This window comes from Notolepis coatsorum (genome assembly GCF_963971535.1).
Source record: "Notolepis coatsorum genome assembly, chromosome: 2".
NCBI classification, from domain to species: Eukaryota; Metazoa; Chordata; class Actinopteri; order Aulopiformes; family Paralepididae; genus Notolepis; species Notolepis coatsorum.
Genome location: NC_140166.1, coordinates 34162352 through 34181204, shown reverse-complemented (window position 1 = coordinate 34181204; position 18853 = coordinate 34162352). Strand labels below are relative to the sequence as shown.

The following is an 18853-nucleotide window of genomic DNA, read 5'->3' as shown; positions in this document are numbered from 1 at the left end:
CATGGTCCCCCAGCTCACCTGAACATGGTCCCCCAGCTCACCTGAACATGGTCCCCTGAGCTCACCTGAACATGGTCCCCTGAGCTCACCTGAACATGGTCCCTGAGCTCACCTGAACATGGTCCCCTGAGCTCACCTGAACATGGTCCCCTGAGCTCACCTGAACATGGTCCCTGAGCTCACCTGAACATGGTCCCTGAGCTCACCTGAACATGGTCCCCTGAGCTCACCTGAACATGGTCCCCTGAGCAGCTCACCTGAACATGGTCCCCCAGCTCACCTGAACATGGTCCCCTGAGCTCACCTGAACATGGTCCCCTGAGCTCACCTGAACATGGTCCCCCAGCTCACCTGAACATGGTCCCCTGAGCTCACCTGAACATGGTCCCCTGAGCTCACCTGAACATGGTCCCCTGAGCTCACCTGAACATGGTCCCCTGAGCTCACCTGAACATGGTCCCCTGAGCTCACCTGAACATGGTCCCCTGAGCTCACCTGAACATGGTCCCCTGAGCTCACCTGAACATGGTCCCCTGAGCTCACCTGAACATGGTCCCCTGAGCTCACCTGAACATGGTCCCCCAGCTCACCTGAACATGGTCCCCTGAGCTCACCTGAACATGGTCCCCTGAGCTCACCTGAACATGGTCCCCTGAGCTCACCTGAACATGGTCCCTGAGCTCACCTGAACATGGTCCCCTGAGCTCACCTGAACATGGTCCCTGAGCTCACCTGAACATGGTCCCCTGAGCTCACCTGAACATGGTCCCCTGAGCTCACCTGAACATGGTCCCCCAGCTCACCTGAACATGGTCCCCTGAGCTCACCTGAACATGGTCCCCCAGCTCACCTGAACATGGTCCCCTGAGCTCACCTGAACATGGTCCCCCAGCTCACCTGAACATGGTCCCCTGAGCTCACCTGAACATGGTCCCCCAGCTCACCTGCACATGGTCCCCTGAGCTCACCTGAACATGGTCCCCTGAGCTCACCTGAACATGGTCCCCCAGCTCACCTGAACATGGTCCCCCAGCTCACCTGAACATGGTCCCCCAGCTCACCTGAACATGGTCCCCTGAGCTCACCTGAACATGGTCCCCTGAGCTCACCTGAACATGGTCCCTGAGCTCACCTGAACATGGTCCCCTGAGCTCACCTGAACATGGTCCCCCAGCTCACCTGAACATGGTCCCTGAGCTCACCTGAACATGGTCCCTGAGCTCACCTGAACATGGTCCCCTGAGCTCACCTGAACATGGTCCCCTGAGCTCACCTGAACATGGTCCCCTGAGCTCACCTGAACATGGTCCCCTGAGCTCACCTGAACATGGTCCCCCAGCTCACCTGAACATGGTCCCCTGAGCTCACCTGAACATGGTCCCCCAGCTCACCTGAACATGGTCCCCTGAGCTCACCTGAACATGGTCCCTGAGCTCACCTGAACATGGTCCCTGAGCTCACCTGAACATGGTCCCTGAGCTCACCTGAACATGGTCCCCTGAGCTCACCTGAACATGGTCCCTGAGCTCACCTGAACATGGTCCCCCAGCTCACCTGAACATGGTCCCCTGAGCTCACCTGAACATGGTCCCTGAGCTCACCTGAACATGGTCCCCTGAGCTCACCTGAACATGGTCCCTGAGCTCACCTGAACATGGTCCCTGAGCTCACCTGAACATGGTCCCCCAGCTCACCTGAACATGGTCCCCTGAGCTCACCTGAACATGGTCCCCTGAGCTCACCTGAACATGGTCCCCTGAGCTCACCTGAACATGGTCCCCTGAGCTCACCTGAACATGGTCCCTGAGCTCACCTGAACATGGTCCCTGAGCTCACCTGAACATGGTCCCCCAGCTCACCTGAACATGGTCCCCTGAGCTCACCTGAACATGGTCCCCTGAGCTCACCTGAACATGGTCCCCTGAGCTCACCTGAACATGGTCCCCTGAGCTCACCTGAACATGGTCCCTGAGCTCACCTGAACATGGTCCCTGAGCTCACCTGAACATGGTCCCTGAGCTCACCTGAACATGGTCCCCCAGCTCACCTGAACATGGTCCCCTGAGCTCACCTGAACATGGTCCCCCAGCTCACCTGAACATGGTCCCCCAGCTCACCTGAACATGGTCCCTGAGCTCACCTGAACATGGTCCCCCAGCTCACCTGAACATGGTCCCTGAGCTCACCTGAACATGGTCCCCTGAGCTCACCTGAACATGGTCCCTGAGCTCACCTGAACATGGTCCCCTGAGCTCACCTGAACATGGTCCCCTGAGCTCACCTGAACATGGTCCCCTGAGCTCACCTGAACATGGTCCCCTGAGCTCACCTGAACATGGTCCCCCAGCTCACCTGAACATGGTCTGAACGTTGACGATGGTCTTGGCGTCTGCCATGTAGTCCTCCTCGGCGCTCATGGTGCTCTCCTTATCCACCACCACTAGGTTGTCAGCGTAGATGATGCCACACTGCAGGAGGTTGTCCAAGCTGCGCCCATTCAGAAAGAACGGAAGGCTTTAAAGGGGCACTTTATTTTGCACACGTCATGTTCATTTAGTCAGACAGTTATTCAGAGTCGTTTGAATAATGCCACCGGTGATGTCATCTGGGACACTGAATTATCGTGTTAATTACAGTTTATGAAATGATAGCGGTCCCTATAAGACGAGGTGTTGCTATCTTTTCATCTACATCATTGCACTAAATGAATGCGTGCAAAACTGTTTAGAGTTTTAGGGTGTGAGAGATTATGTGCAAAATAAATCTGTCTAAAATAAATCTAAAGTGCCCCTTTAACAGTGTAGACTTTAATAATAACTGCATTATGAACATTTCATTATCATCTATATCTTCACTATCTTTCATACTCTTTCATTGATTTGATAGTTTATTTGGTAGGGACAACACACGTCAATGAACATCAAGTACAGAATACAAAATGTAGACATGCAGGGTTGTAGCAAGAGCTAATTTACACCCGTAGTCCCTAAACAGGAGACATAAAAACTCTTTCAATCAATAAATAGCCTGCTTAAGGTAAAAGCATTGTGACAATCAATGATAAAACAACAATAAAACAAGTTACATTACTAAATTAGATAAAAAATTATCACAGTTCTGGTTTGCCTTGAGATGCAGTTTAAGATGGGTCTTGAACATGGAGTATGTGGGGCACTCTCTAATCGCAACTGGTAGGTTATTCCAGTAGTTACCACCTTTGACAGAGAACACAGTTTTTGCAAAGGTAGTATACCGAAAAGGCACCTTACAGTCCCCTCTACTGATGGCCCTGGTGGTAATGCCAGTGTCTCCTTTTTGTTGGATGAACTCATTCAATGAGGGAGGGGCAAGTCCATGCAGAACCTTGTACATGAAGCAAGTATATTTAAAAACTTGGAAATTCGCGAAGCTTAGCATGTTATGTTTTTCTAAGATATTACAGTGATGAAATTAATTTGGTTTCCTATCGAATACTTTTATGGCTTTTTTGTAGAGTAATTCTATTGGTGTAAGAGTAGTGACATATGAAAGAGACCAGTTAATAAAACAGTACTCAATGTGTGATAGAATCATTGAATGCATGAACATCCTTGCAGCATTAACTGGTAGGCAGGGCCTGATCTGCCTGAAGTTTTCTATGTTAAACTTGACTGTGTTTGTTACTTTTTTTACATGACTTTTGAAGGTCAATGTAGAGTCCAATGTGACCCCAAGATACTTAAACTCCTTTACAATGTCCAGCTCCGCCTCTCCCAGAAACACATTAGAGTGAGTGACCTCTACTGGTGACTTTGTGAACATCATACACACTGTTTTTTTGGTGTTTAGTTGGCTATACTTGCAATGTTACTGATACATGAAGTGAACCAACTGTACCAGCTAAATACATACTAACATGTTACTGTAGGACACCAGCTAAATACATACTAACATGTAACATGTTACTGTAGGACACCAGCTAAATACATACTAACATGTAACATGTTACTGTAGGACACCAGCTAAATACATACTATCATGTACCATGTAAATGTAATCAGGCCACAATGCATGTTTTTCTGATTGACATTAAATGCCTATTGTTGCTATCTGAAAATAAATGGGAATGAAAGGTCACCGAGGCGGACATTTTCATCATCGGTACAAATGCAACACTGAACGGCACAGGAAGTCCTTCATTCCGACAGCCATCAGACTATTATGTACGAATCACTGTGCCTCACTGAGCACAGAGTGACTTCCTGGGCCCTCATTTATCAACGTTGCGTAGGCACAGATATGTGCTTAACCCGTGCGTAAGATCATTTCTAAGCAAAGTGTGGGACTTATCAATTTGAACTTGTGCTTGACTTTGTGCTTATACTGTATCTACGCACAGCTCGGAGCATGCGTAGCTGACGCCCGGTGGTAGAATATCGTTACTGCAGACGGACGGCATATGCGCTCCTCAGTTGCATGCATTAGTTTCAATGCGGAAATAAGCTTTCGTGCATTCGTTTCAACACTGGCGTGTTCTGTATGGCCCGTAATTCATTATAGTTCATTATAAAATAGTGACAGTAGTGTAATTATTGTCAAACCCTATAAATATAGCATTTGGAATAGGTCTTTCTCTCCGAATGAATGCAGCATGGTTTATATATAGCGTTATCGGGTGCACTGACTGCGCAGGAACTGTTTTCAGAGATAGCATCAGATAGGGATGAATGAATGAATGAGGGGCAGTCTAATTGCAGAGAGAACATAATATTAACTAGAGTCCACTACCCGAGACACCTCCTTCATTTGTACCGCAATTTGGGACCCAAATTGGAGCTAAAAGCTTAAAAGCTTTTCCGTGCTTATTTGAGAAGGGTCCAGCTGCAGAGCCGGAGAGCAACGCTCTCAGGGTCAAGATAGCACTTATACTATTTTGAGAGAGACAGTAGAGAGACAGACAGCAGAGAGACAGACAGCTAGACACTGGACCACCTCCTAGTAGAGACTGTACGACCGGCTGCGAGGAGGAGGGGGAATTGCAACCACCACAAGCAAAACTTAACCCTTTCACTGCAGTACACGGCTGTAACCAGAAAAGTCAAGTCATTAATCCTCATCTTCGTCTTCTTCCTAGAGAAGTCTCTACTAGGAGGTGGTCCAGGGGGGGGGGGGGAGTCTCTACTAGGAGGTGGTCTAGAGGGGGGGGGGTCTCTACTAGGAGGTGGTCCAGAGGGGGGGGGGGTCTCTACTAGGAGGTGGTCCAGAGAGGGGGGGGGGGGGGCGGCTGAGTCTCTACTAGGAGACTAGTAGTCACACACACGCACGCACACACACACACACACACACACACACACACACACACACACACACACACACACACACACACACACACACACACACACACACACACACACTGTGGAACAGTGTCTGTCTGTCTGTCTCTCTGCTGTCTGTCTCTCTGCTGTCTATCTTGGCCCGACATAATGCTACCTGCCCCGACCAGATCCGTGACTCTGTTGCGATACAGATGAATTATCTACTCAGAATAGTATAAAGTGGCTATCTTTTATGCTGTAGATCACTGCTGGTACGTGCGTGCAGAACCTTTATTTCAGCGGGTACGTATTTATTTGACGTTACTGTACAATATATGTGTGTATTAAAAGACGGAGCTGTATTTTATTGTAATATAATAATAATTAATATTAAAAAGAAATGAAGAAAGGCATTCTTATTCCAGCATGCATTAATGACACCAACGCAAAACAGTGGTTAATGGTCTTTATTAGTGTTTGCGGTGTCCAATCAGCAATGGTCTTTTAGGAAGTTAATAGATATAATATCCGACATCACCGTCAATGTTCCCTCTAATTATTTTTTGGTCTGAGCAAACACTCAAACCTCCTGAGCAGACATCAGCAACTACTGAGCAACATACGTCACCTGCCGATTAACCGGTTAGTTGATATGCGGCGGTTTGTAAAAAATCTGAGAATCTTAATTTCCCTTAATGTCTAACATAAAAATATATACATTTTGCTGATACACAGAGAAATAATACAAAAAGGCATATTATATTCTTTAATCAAATATTTATTTGACCATTGATTGACGATACAGAGCATAGTCCTTACTTTGGCTGGGTTGGCGGCGGCGGTGTGAGTTGTGTCACTAACTTTAGTCTTTTTAGGAGGCTGACTCGTCATTATTTTATTAAGTGAATTATAATGCGACTTCAAGGGTGACCATATTGTGATTTTTTTTAAAGAGGACACTCTGCTTTCAGCCTCAAGATACTTAATCAAAGTTTACTCAAAGATGCCTTATCATTATAATATATTTAAAGTATACCTCCTCTGTATGGTTATAAAATTATTGTTTATATTATTTTATATAACAAAATAATATCTCTCTATAACCAAAGTTACTCAACATACTGTATTATGCCTAAAGTAATCTATCTGACAAATCGCAAGAAAATAACTAAATCAACCTATGACAAAATAATATATATTTTCAAGTCTTACTGGACAAAATAAATAACAAGAAAAATATGATGTAATGTTCTAAATAATACCTCTTCTGTATTAGAAAATCCAGCTTTAAAAAATATATCTTTATCTTTTCAATGTAATGTAAACTATAAAACAGTAACCTCACAAAGATACTAATTTAAAAGTGCACTATGCAGTTTCAGATTTGTTGCAATTAGTGTACTAAACTAATTTATTACACACATAATCCTTAGAATGATTGTATCATAAGCATCTTATCAAACCAAAACATAATTTTGAGGCATCAAAATTGTTTTAAATGATTTTCTTTCTCTCTCTGTATAGCTGCATTCTTCAATCAATTCGGTCAACTTTGCCATCAAACTCTCGCCTCGCACTGCTTTGTTTGTAATGTTTTGCTGTGTCCATGTGAGCTTTGAGATCGCCAGCACCTTTATTAGACACATAAACATATGGTCAAGCTTTGCACGCGTTGCACTCCGCTTCCAATTAGTCTCGACCGGGATGATAAATTGGACGTTTTCTCTGCAGTTCATCTGTAATGTACATTTTCACGTTTGCATTGTGAGGAGCCAGCAATGCTGGTCGGATCTGTCCACTTCCTCATATGTTGTGTGTGTCTGTGTGAGCGTGCAGTAGCGCTGCCCACAAAGCACTGAAAGCGGGGCTTCTCTTGGTAATGTCACACGCAACAGGGTTAGGGATGGTTAGGGATGTCCCGATACATTTTTTTTGCTCCCGATCCGATCCCGATCATGTAATTTTGAGTATCTACCGATACCGATCTTTCCCGATCCGATCAAAAAAAAATCAAAAAAAATAATATATATATTTATCCCAATTTCTCACATTACATTCACCCTGAATGTTGACGTTATCCAGGTGAACAGTTAACTTCATTCAAGCGAGGCATTGCAATCCTTGACATAAATCATTTGATGTATAATTAAATCAAAGGAAATGCGTTTGGGTCTGAGAGTGTGGCTGGTCTGCCGTTCTGATTCTGGATACTATTGGTTTGTTTTGGCAAAATTCTTCTGCTCTGTGTGACAATAAATAAATGAATGATGATATGCAATTTAAAAGCAAAACTAAAGCCTCAGTATGAGTTTAAGACGTGAACATGGTCATGTTTGTTGAATAAAAAAAAAAAAAAAAAAAACTGTCTTTTACTGTTAGTCTCAGTGAAGTTTCAACGGAGCGAGGTCTATTCTAACCAACAAATTGAAGTAGAAAGCATTTAGTTGTGGCCAATCTTATTTGGAAACATGACACAAAATAATAGTATGTCGCTTTTTATTTGAAACAATATTTAATCGCGTTTGGTGGAGGTGGCCGGTGGGTGTTCTGTAACCCCTTTCGTGACTGATGCACCGAGTGAATCCACAGTCACTTGCTCCTCAATAGGAAACCAACCTAGATTTACCCTGAAGGACTGGTTCTAACCGAACCATTCGTTATACAAGAATCACAGAGAAATGTCAAAGGTACTCACATTTGCACGAGGGTTTCGGACAGAGATACGGGATGGTTTGAAAGCTCGGCGTTGCTAATAAACATTTAAAATATTTTTTATAAACTGGTCAACACGGCATTATTTCCGGCGTTGGCTGCCTGGTGTGATCACAGCGCATGCGCATCATGCACACAACGCCGGAAATAATGCAGTGTTGACCAGTTTATAAAAAATATTTAAAATGTTTATTAGCAACGCCGAGCTTTCAAACCATCCCGTATTTCTGTCCGAAACCCTCCTGCAAATGTGAGTACCTTTGACATTTCTCTGTGATTCTTGTATAACGAACGGTTCGGTTAGAACCAGTCCTTCAGGGTAAATCTAGGTTGGTTTCCTATTGAGGAGCAAGTGACTGTGGATTCACTCGGTGCATCACAGTCACGAAAGGGGCTAGGTGGTTGACGGTCGTTGAGAAGTGAGAGAGAGAACCCTTGTAAGTTCTCTCTATTTATACACTGTGGAGCGCAGTTCTGGAAGGTTCTAGCCTGTTCTAACCGGTTCTACTATTATGACATCATACTGAAGCTTAACTTGAATTACACTATGACACGGCGGCAGTTACACTAGGTGTTCTGCGTCTGCCCCCCCTGCCAAACAAGCAAGCCAACCTCTTGTTCGCGCATGAGCCCATTATAATTACACTACTGTCGCTATTTCACAATGAACTATAATGAATTACGGTTCATACAGAACACGCACCAGTGTCAGGAGTAATGCACGAAAGCTTATTTCCGCGTTGAAACTAATGCATGAACCGAGGAGCGCATATGCCGTAGTAACGATATTCTACCACTGGGCGTCAGCTAAGCATGCTCAGAGCTGTGCGTAGACATAAGCACAAAGTCAAGTTCACGTTCGAATTGATAAATCCCACACTTTGCTTAGAAATGGTCGTACGCACGGGTTAAGCACATATCTGTGCGTACGTCACGTTGATACATGAGGGCCCTGGGCCCTCATTCATCAATGTGTGCGTAGAACATGTTCTATTTCCACACGTAAGCACGGAATGTAGAACCAGTGTACGCACAGGGAAGTCGGGATTCATCACACGTGCGTACGCAGGCTCTACGCACACCTGTCATGATGAATCCCACCTTGGCTCTGCGCCGAGGCTCGTGCACACCTTCACGTATTTGCATACCAGAAACGCCCCGATTAACCATATACGGTAATGGAATACACCCATGAAATGTGGAAAAATGGACTAAGCCGAGGGAAGCGTGTCATGAGACAGGCTGACAGACGTGTACACTTACGGTGATGTCGGATATGATATCTATTAACCATTGCTGCCTGGGCAGCGCAAACACTAATAAATACTGCGCTGGAATATGACTGCCTTTTCCCGTGTTGTTTGATTAATACCCAGGGATTAAAGTTCTCCTCAATTTTATTCCAAATCGCGATGGATCTCCCGTCAATTTTCTACCTGCTGCATATGATTTCTAGAGGCATACTACAATCTATTTTGATGTCAGTATTGGGTAGCCTATATAAACAATAATACGAGAGCATATACAAGAACAATGAATCTCACTGCATGTATGATGTAGCCTGCCTTTCAATACATGAACTTGAATTCCATCATGTTTGTGTGCGGGACTCACAAGGCTGTTGTCACAATGGGTGGTACCGGTACAGTAATAATAACAGTCCACACAATATCACGATCCATGCCATAGCCTATGTTCTATTAGGACATGATCTGTGACGACAAATGTTCTAGAATGTTTGATTAAGATATCATACTCTGACAGCATGCCTATGATCAACAAAAACGCGAACTTGAATCCCATCATATACATAGTCTGTCCACTATCTGGTGTCATTGCAATGCGTTTTCTATTCTTTCTTATACAGTAAAAAGGGGGAAGAACACTATATTCATATGACTTGTATTCTGCTTACAGCTTCGAAATTCCACTTGTTTCGTTTAACGTAAAGCCTTTTAAATATAATCAAAACGTTCCCGTGTTTCTGCGGTCTGCGCAAAATAATAACGAGTTGAGCTTTATGATTTATGATGAATTGAAAATGGGGGACCCTGATGTAAACAAGACGAAAGTCTTTCTCTGGTCTGCATCCCCAATTAACAATTGTATGTACTGAGCTGTACTGTACTGTACCCATTCTGCAATCTGTTAATAAACTTTTCAATCAATCAATCAATCAAGCTACGCGGAGCGCAGTCAGTCAGTAGCCTACACCCCGTATATTCCGATAACGCTATATAAACCATGCTGCATTCATTCTGAGAGAAAGATCTATTATTCCAAATGCTATTTATAGGGTTTTGACCATAATTACACTACTGTTGCTATTTTACAATGAACTATAATGAACTACGGTTCGTACAGAACATGCCAGTGTTATTATGCACAGAAGCTCATTTCCTTGTTGTAATAATATATTCTACCACTGGGCGTCAGGTAAGTGTGCTCTGACCTGTGCGTAGACGTAAGCACGGAGTCAAGTTCAAATCGAAATTGATGAATCCCACTCTTTGCTTAGAAATGATCGTACGCACAGGGTAAGCACAGATCTGTGCGTAGAACACGTTGATGAATGAGGGCCCTGGACTTTTACTTTTAAAATCTTTTTACACTTATTACAGTACATTTGACTGTATATTACAGTATATTTTGGGCTGTATATTTTAGAATGTATATACATACCTCAGGATCTATATCCCTGACTGTATTTTATTCTTATTCGTGATTTTAGATGTTTGACTACCTAAATGTTTACTGTGAGCAATCTGCAGTGCTGAATTTCCCTCAGGATCAATAAAGTACTTCTATTCTATTCTATTCTAAATGCAATCATATTTAATGTTCAAACAACCTACTTATCGATGGTGCCCGCCATGAAGTACACCATGGGGAAGCAGCAGATGGCCTCCAGGAAGTGGTTGTCAGGCCTGCAGGAAACATGGAAACAGTTCAGCACATTTATTTAAATGTTTTTTTATCATCCTACACTAATTAAGACAAAACGTTTCCTCTTCATACTGAAATACCACCACTGAAGCAACGCCCAGAGATGTTTCATTTCTTAATCCCAGCAGTGACGAAATGTGTATTCTAGTAATTGTGATGTGAGGCGATGTGATGGAAGTCATCTTTTTAATTCCATGGTTGCTATGGAAACTCCTAAGAGGGAAGCTTCACCACTAGATGATGTGCTGCTGCTGCCCTGGGCCCCTGGCTGTGTTATTCATCACTTTTAAACTTCTCCTGAGAGCAGATCCAACTTAATGAGATTTGCTGTGAGTTATAATAGCAAGTGTAGCACTACGCTCGCACACACACACACACACGCGCGCACGCACGCGCACACACACACACACACACACACACACACACAGAGAGAGAGAGAGACGCACACACACAGACACACACCCCCTCACACATCCTCACACACACATAAGAACATACAGATGTACACACATGCATGCACACACACATGCACTGCTCACACAATCCAGAAATGGGTCCACAATCCATTTCTTGAACACACAGCTTTTCATGAATAATGCAAAGATCTTTTTATTTAATCTTGAGGCAAAGTTAGCTCATGGGTACTGGTATAATTACCAGCTCCAAATGTATTCTAACCCTCCTGAAGCGATATTATTCTGACCCTCCTGAAGTGATATCTTTATGATATTAATGAGATTATTCCCTTTTCAAGTATCAGTTACTCTTCATCTATCTATCTTTACCAAGCTGTTATCGTTGTGGGCAAGAACCTTGTATCTCCAAAAGAATCAAGAAGAACAACGCGAAAAACCCCTACATTATGTTTTGAATGAGTTCCATGGAGTCTGTAGGGACCTGCTATTAAGAACCACGTAAACCTTCAATTCAAATAACATGAAAATGACCAAAAGTGGAGATATGGGGATTTTTCCCAACATGCTTTAAACCTCCACCCATCTGCCTCGAGTGTCAAGGCAGACGTTTGATCAAACACAGCAATAGTCAAGGCCATTTGAAGGCCTGCATGGACCAACTCAAAAATGGTCTGGAGACCAACCAGTCAAGTTTCAAGTTCAAGTTTCTTTAATAGTTGTCATACAGAAGTACAGAATACTTTTATACAAAATGCTTCTTTCTGTTACGCTCCAGAGACTGTGCTAGACAAAAGATAAGTATGAAATAAAATAAGTATAGCAAGTAAAAAAGTTAAATAGAAGTCACGTACGTAGACACAAGTGTTCAGTATGTACATACAGTATGTACAATGTTCAATGCAGAATAGAAGTAACTGAGTTACCATACAATATACTATGCAATATACTAATATACAATATACTATATAGTGCAAAGCAGACATGGGATGAGGTACAATTTAGGTACAATTTACAGTAAGGTGTCCTGAGGTATGGTTTGTAGTGCAAATTATTTGCCAATAAATATAAAGTGTGTCTAGGTGATCTAAAGTGTGTAGAGTGGGTGCTGCAGTGGGTTGTTTGTTTAAAGTGAGTGTGTGCGTGTGGATGTGTGTGCTGTGTGCATTTGATGGTTGTTGCATAGTGTTATTGTTCGTTGAGCAACCTGATGGCCTGGGGATGTGACCACATGTGATATGTCTCTTAGCCACTAGTATTTTTGTGTATTGCTGCTATGTATTTTCTAGTGTATTGCTGCTACTTATTTCTACATTTCTTACTGTTTTATTATCCTGTCTTTATGTTTGGGGACAACAGATGGAAATTAGCCTTGTGCTAAATCCGCCAGTTTACACTCCTACCACGTTCCAAGTGATTGTATCTGCTTTATGTTCACTGTGTTCATTCATTTTGCATTATCCCATCCAAATAAACAAATAAAGTAAAGAGTTCGCTAGGATCCGTGCAGACTAAAAACATTAATAGCAGACCTCAGACCTCCACATAGGCTGTCAAACAGACCGCTCTGGAACAAATTGCTAAAAAAAATATCCACATCCTGTTCTTACCAGTAGATCATATTGTCTTTGGCAGGGTGCACTCAGGGTCTACATGCTAGGATGGAATGGAACGATCTCAAACCCTGCCCTCTTTTCTTGATCCTCCAATCACAACTGTTGAGGAAAAGGTTTGTCCGAGGGAAGCAACAGTTGAGCCGTTGAGCAACAGTTGAGAACCAGGGAAGCAACAGTTGTGATTGGAGGATCAAGAAAAGAGGCATGGTTTGAGATCGATCAATTGAATGAGTAAAGCAAACAAACACTCACCTTAACACTCACTTTAAACACCATATTTTATCTATTTATTCAAGAGATTTGCATTACATCCATACAAAATTTTTACATTTAGCACTTACAAAAAAAGTGTTTGTACCTCATTGTCTAAATTTGTACTTCACTGTACTTAGGTGTACTTTAGTTTGTATATTGTATATTTGTATAGTGTTGGGACTTTATTCCTCTTTTACTTACTTTTTTACTGTATAAAGCACAATCTCAGGGGGCTCATACAGAACCAAGCATTTCACTGTAATGTACATGTACTTTATACGTGACAAATAAAAGCAAACTTGAAACTAAAGCCTTACGCGTAGTCCAGCAGCAGCACGAGGGGGTTGAGCTCCTTGCGGGGCCGGTAGTAGGCTCTGAGGGGGACGATGAAGTTGTACAGGCCGTTCCCCGCCGTCTCCGCAGACACTATGATCAGCTTGTTCCTGAAGCCGTAGGCCTTGGCGTCCTCGAAGCTGCTGTGCGTGCAGCCCTGGAGTGGAGACAACCGGTTAATTGGGTTTTAATGGTGTTATAGAATAGAAGTACTTTATTAATCTAGAGGGAATTCGCTGACAATGAACAATTAGTTAGTCAAAAGCAGTGTTGTAGTACTCAAGTCCAGGGACTCTGACTCAACTTGGACTTGAGCACTGATGACTCAGACTTGGACTTGGACTTGGACTCGAGCATTGACTGCATTCGGACTCGGAAGGTGCAGACGAGCACTCAGCGTTGTTCATTGATAAATACAGTTATTTATATAAAAAAAAAATGTAATAGGCCCTAATCATTTGGCATACGATATTGATGGCTAGTGCATTTGTTTGGCTATTGTGTCACAAAGTAAATAAACTTCCTTTGAAATGGTGACCGCTGTGTCATTTATGTTTAATGTAAACCTTTTTTATTTTTGACTTGGACTCGGGACTAGGGTAATGGGGACTCGAGATTTAGTGGCTCGACTACAAAAATAAGAATAGGAATAAATAATAAAAAAAAAAAAATACACAAATCAAAGATATACATTCTAAAATATGTATATACATTTTTAAATCAATCAAATGTGATGTGTTGGGTCTGTCCAAAACCGATGGACATTTTGTACAAGACTATGTGAGTGTGGACTATGACGCTTTACTGTCTTTGTTTAATAATTCAAGGGTACTCATTGGTGATCTGTGAACGTTCATGGTGCACAATAATTATTGACCTCCTGACTGTGCACTATGGAACTCTTATGCCCCCCTAACGATTTTGCAGAGTTGTAATGCTAAGCAGGAAATGTTTGCATCAAGTTCAAGGCCATATAATTATTAATTTTTAATATTTAAAAAAAAATAAAGTTTCAGGAAGTGCACTAAGAGCATAACCTCAATATATCTGTAAAAGATTACAACTATTTCCGAATTTTAACCACTTATATTCCCGTTTGTTTGATTGTAAATCCCTTTTTATGACAAAAAACGCAGACATCTGCATTTAGTTCATATTTATACACGTTTTCAACCCCATAGTTCAGCGTCGAAAACATGCACCAAGTCCGTGTGAAAAAGAATATGTCTTTATATTTACAAATGAATGACTAATTCGGTCAGAAATAGCGTAACTAATAACGAAAGTAAGCACTGATTTTTGCTTATTATACTGGCAGGGATACAGTAAACGTTTCTCCCGGTACATTCTGAAGAGCACACCGCTGATTGTGGAAGAACCAGCCGTCTTCCGCTCTTCTGCACTCTGCTAGTCAGAGCAGAGCCGCGAGAGGGGCGCTGCACCTCGGCACAGCTTTCAGCCCTGTGATACGAGGAGGAAGGAGGAGCAGGAAGGAGGACTCCCAATCGGTGCTCTCTATCCGCGCTTTTTGTAATGTGTACCTCAGTCGGGTCCGATGCTTAACACTTTCAGTGCCAGCAGGGGGCGCACGATTTAGTGCTTGAATGCCCACCATCCACTTCAATGTTAGCGTTAATAACGCCTAATCTATGTTTTAAATTATGGCTATATGTCTAATCTGCCCGTTGCTTATCAATAACTCGTTTTCCAGACAACATTGTCGAAATCGGATTGTTTTTTTATCGGTTCATTTTCGTTTTATAGCATTTTGAAAAGCCCTCGTTTTCAAGGAAAATAAAAAGATTCCATGATAAAAGACGTTTACTGGAAAATTCTAGCATACACAAAAACAATGTAATTTTTCGGCCTATTTATGAATCGTTTTCAAATAAACGCTAGATTATCGATAGTATATGTGTACGTATGCACGCTGGGGCCGCGAGCTGAAAATCGATTATCTGAGTTCCTCATCAGCTATCATTCCAATTCCTGATCGCCATTCCAAAAATCGATCACTACTGTCTACTATCGATTGGCTACTGTGAATATATATTCCAGGCTGATTCCCGTCCCGCGATGACTTCCATGTTGAGCAGACAGCTTGCCAGCTCAGGGAGCCAACTGACTCCGCCTCTACATATCGACTGATCCCAGGTCAGTCTAAGCGACTGACGTGCAGTTACTCAGGGATAGACGATAGGGGCGCTTTTTTCCATTCTGAGCTGCTGGAGGAGCTGCTGTACCAACGGGAGACTTGGTTGATAAAATATGAAATCAATCGGGGTGCTCCAGTAGCACACCATGTTACCGCGCTGCGTCGCGGGACTCCGTGCTGCGTCACGGATCTGGTTGACTCCGAGTTCGATTCCCGGACTCGCCGTCATTTGCCGAATGTCTCCCCCTGCTCTCTCTCCCGTTTCACCCTACAACTGTCGGTCATGCTTGACCAGAAAAGCGATAAACGCTAAAAAATAAAGTTTAAAAAAAAAGAAATATGAAATCAGATCACTAATAAAAAATAAAACGCTAATACACGTCGTGGGCATTCAGGCATTGGGCTGATAAAACGTCACATGACATGATGGGCACTGAAAGTGTTAAGAGGCTAGACATAGACATACTCCCAAGTAGTGATGCTCAATGTATTCAGAAAGCGATCTAAATAACCGCGTTGTGTCTTCATTGTTTGTGGTTCATCACGTCGTTAACCTCACCTTGTCCAGGCGCAGGCAGCAGAAGGGGGCCTTCTGTGGCAGCAGGTGGCACAGGGTGGGAGAGCTGCCGATGTAGGGCGAGTTCGGAGGGTAGCCCTTCACAAAGCTGAGGTCCAGGGAGAAACCACAGCAGTGGGGGAGTTTATCAATCTTTGATAGAACATTATTCATCTATTAAATATTTATTATTTTGCAGATTCCCATCATTCTATTGTGAGGAGGACATGAGATAATCGGAGGAAAGAAATTACCAACAAGTTCTGTGTCTCGAGAGCTCTGCCGATTCAGCCCTTCCAGAGGAGCGGGCCTCTAGTGAAGTGCTACGAGACGGGCCTGCTGCGAGACGGGCCTGCTGCGAGACGGGCCTGCTGCGAGACGGGCCTGCTACGAGACGGGCCTGCTGCGAGACGGGCCTGCTGCGAGACGGGCCTGCTGCGAGACGGGCCAGCTACGAGACGGGCCTGCTGCGAGACGGGCCTGCTGCGAGACGGGCCAGCTACGAGACGGGCCTGCTGCGAGACGGGCCAGCTGCGAGACGGGCCTGCTGCGAGACGGGCCTGCTGCGAGACGGGCCAGCTACGAGACGGGCCTGCTGCGAGACGGGCCTGCTGCGAGACGGGCCTGCTACGAGACGGGCCTGCTACGAGACGGGCCTGCTACGGTTGAAAACAGATGAGGAAATGGCATCTGCAGTTCACCAGAGGTCCGCTCTCTGCCAGCAGACGTCATCCAGCAGACTTTCATGGTGGCACAGAACACTTATAGTATGTTACGTTTTATGTGTGATTATCACATGTTCTCCTCACAACAGTTGGAAAAGTTCGAAAATCTGTGAAGTGGCATGCAGCCGATTCTAGACAAGAGATTTTCACTTGTCTTTAGTTCATTAGATATTTCATTGTGAATCAGTGTTTTGATTCCTGAAGCTTGTGTGTACATCGTACTCCATTGTAGTAAGCTATACAACTCACTTACTTGAAGTCTTTATTGAGGCTTTAGGCCTTTTTTATTATTCATTTTCATAATCTCCTTGAGCTGTATTTAACAGATGACATCTTCTGGTAAAACGGTAAACACATCTTCTTGACTCTCAGTAACCTGCCGTTATTGAGTCGGAAACGTCCACATTGCTGTTAGCACTCGTCGGTTTCTCCACTTTTATTCATTATTTTAACGACCACACTCAGGGGCGAATTCACAAAGGGATTGCGCTGCTTTTCTGATGCTATGCCTGTGCAAATAGCCCCAAAACAAACTGTGCTATTCACAAAGCACTCGCAAAGGGTGAAATGCCGTGCTAACTGCGTTGCCATCAGCATTGCATCTCTGTGTGTCTCTGCTATTTGCCGGTATTTAAATGAGGTAATATGGTCGGAAAATGTGCCCCTTTCTATGCAAATGAGCCTCATTGCAAAAACACAAAGATCGGCGCTAATTGACACACGAGGTTAAGGTGCTGTTAGCCCCTCAGTCTGCAGCTGAGCTGAGCATAATTCATTCCTCTCTGCGCCTCACGGTGGCGCTGTGGGACTGCAAGTCATCCTCGCTGCTTCCCCTCACAGCCCCCACCTCCCAGACCACAGCCTCTGAGATCACTCACTGAGGGTGACTTAGCGGAGCATGGGGCACGAGGGGGGAGGGGGGGGGGGGGCCCTGACCTCATACAGAGCTGCTGCTGAGAGGGGGGGCTGGGACAGAGACAATAAGAGAGAGAGAGAGAGAGAGAGAGAGAGAGGAGAGAGAGAGAGAGAGAGAGAGAGAGAGAGAGAGAGAGAGAGAGAGAGAGAGGAGCCTGTCAACCAGATTGATCCATTGAGAGAGAAAGAAAACAGTGGGAGTACTATCATTCTTGTCTATCATAGTGATAAATGAACAGGTGAATCTCTGGGTTCATGACCCCACAGCCACCACCTCTCTGGAGCACGGAGTGCGACCTCCCTATCGCTTCTTAAAACATGATGACATGGCGGGTCCAACCATCTCACCCATTACTACCTCTGAGACATGCAGTATGTCACACCTGTCCAATTAATGTCCAGTCAAGTGGACATGATGAAGTGCGTTATAAGGGTAAGCGTGTCGTTCTAGATCTAAATCAAGTCTGTCGCTTATAGACCTCATAAGGCGTGGCATGGAACGTTAACCCTTGCACTGCGTGGACTTAAATAACCCATTAAGCTCTCATTCAATCACATTAGATTCCACACAAATCGGCCTGTATCCACACACTGCGTCCCCTAAGCCCCCTCCTCCTCTCTCTTCCCTCCCCCGTGATTGGACACTCACTCGGAGCCCACGGACCCCTCCTCGTCCGATTGGTTGGCCTCGTCCTCCTCCGGGTCGCTGAGCAGGTCGCAGGGCAGGATGGCGGAGGAGTCGGCTATCTCCAGGACGGGGGCGATGCTGGGCCGGCGGCTCCCCGAGCCGTTCTCCACGGGCGGGGCCAGCTTATCGCTCTCCTCCGGGGGGTCCGGGTCCTGGAGGTCCATGGCTACCGTACCTGGAAAAGAGGGTTAAGAAGATGCTGACATGGCAACCCACCCACCCGCCCGCCCATGCACACACACATT

At 44.4% G+C, this 18853-nt stretch overlaps 1 protein-coding gene across 1 annotated transcript in view; it reads right to left on the bottom strand.

The window, feature by feature from the left end:
* kcnt1b (potassium sodium-activated channel subfamily T member 1b) overlaps window positions 1-18853 on the bottom strand; it is a gene marked incomplete at its 5' end in the record, with an annotated part of 317351 nt that overhangs the window by 41922 nt on the left and 256576 nt on the right. Inside the window, 5 exons of the mRNA XM_084308105.1 lie at window positions 2353-2487; window positions 10862-10933; window positions 13554-13726; window positions 16284-16389; window positions 18570-18783. Of these exons, the coding sequence (XP_084164231.1) occupies window positions 2353-2487; window positions 10862-10933; window positions 13554-13726; window positions 16284-16389; window positions 18570-18783 (700 nt within the window). The remainder of the gene's footprint in view (window positions 1-2352; window positions 2488-10861; window positions 10934-13553; window positions 13727-16283; window positions 16390-18569; window positions 18784-18853) is intronic.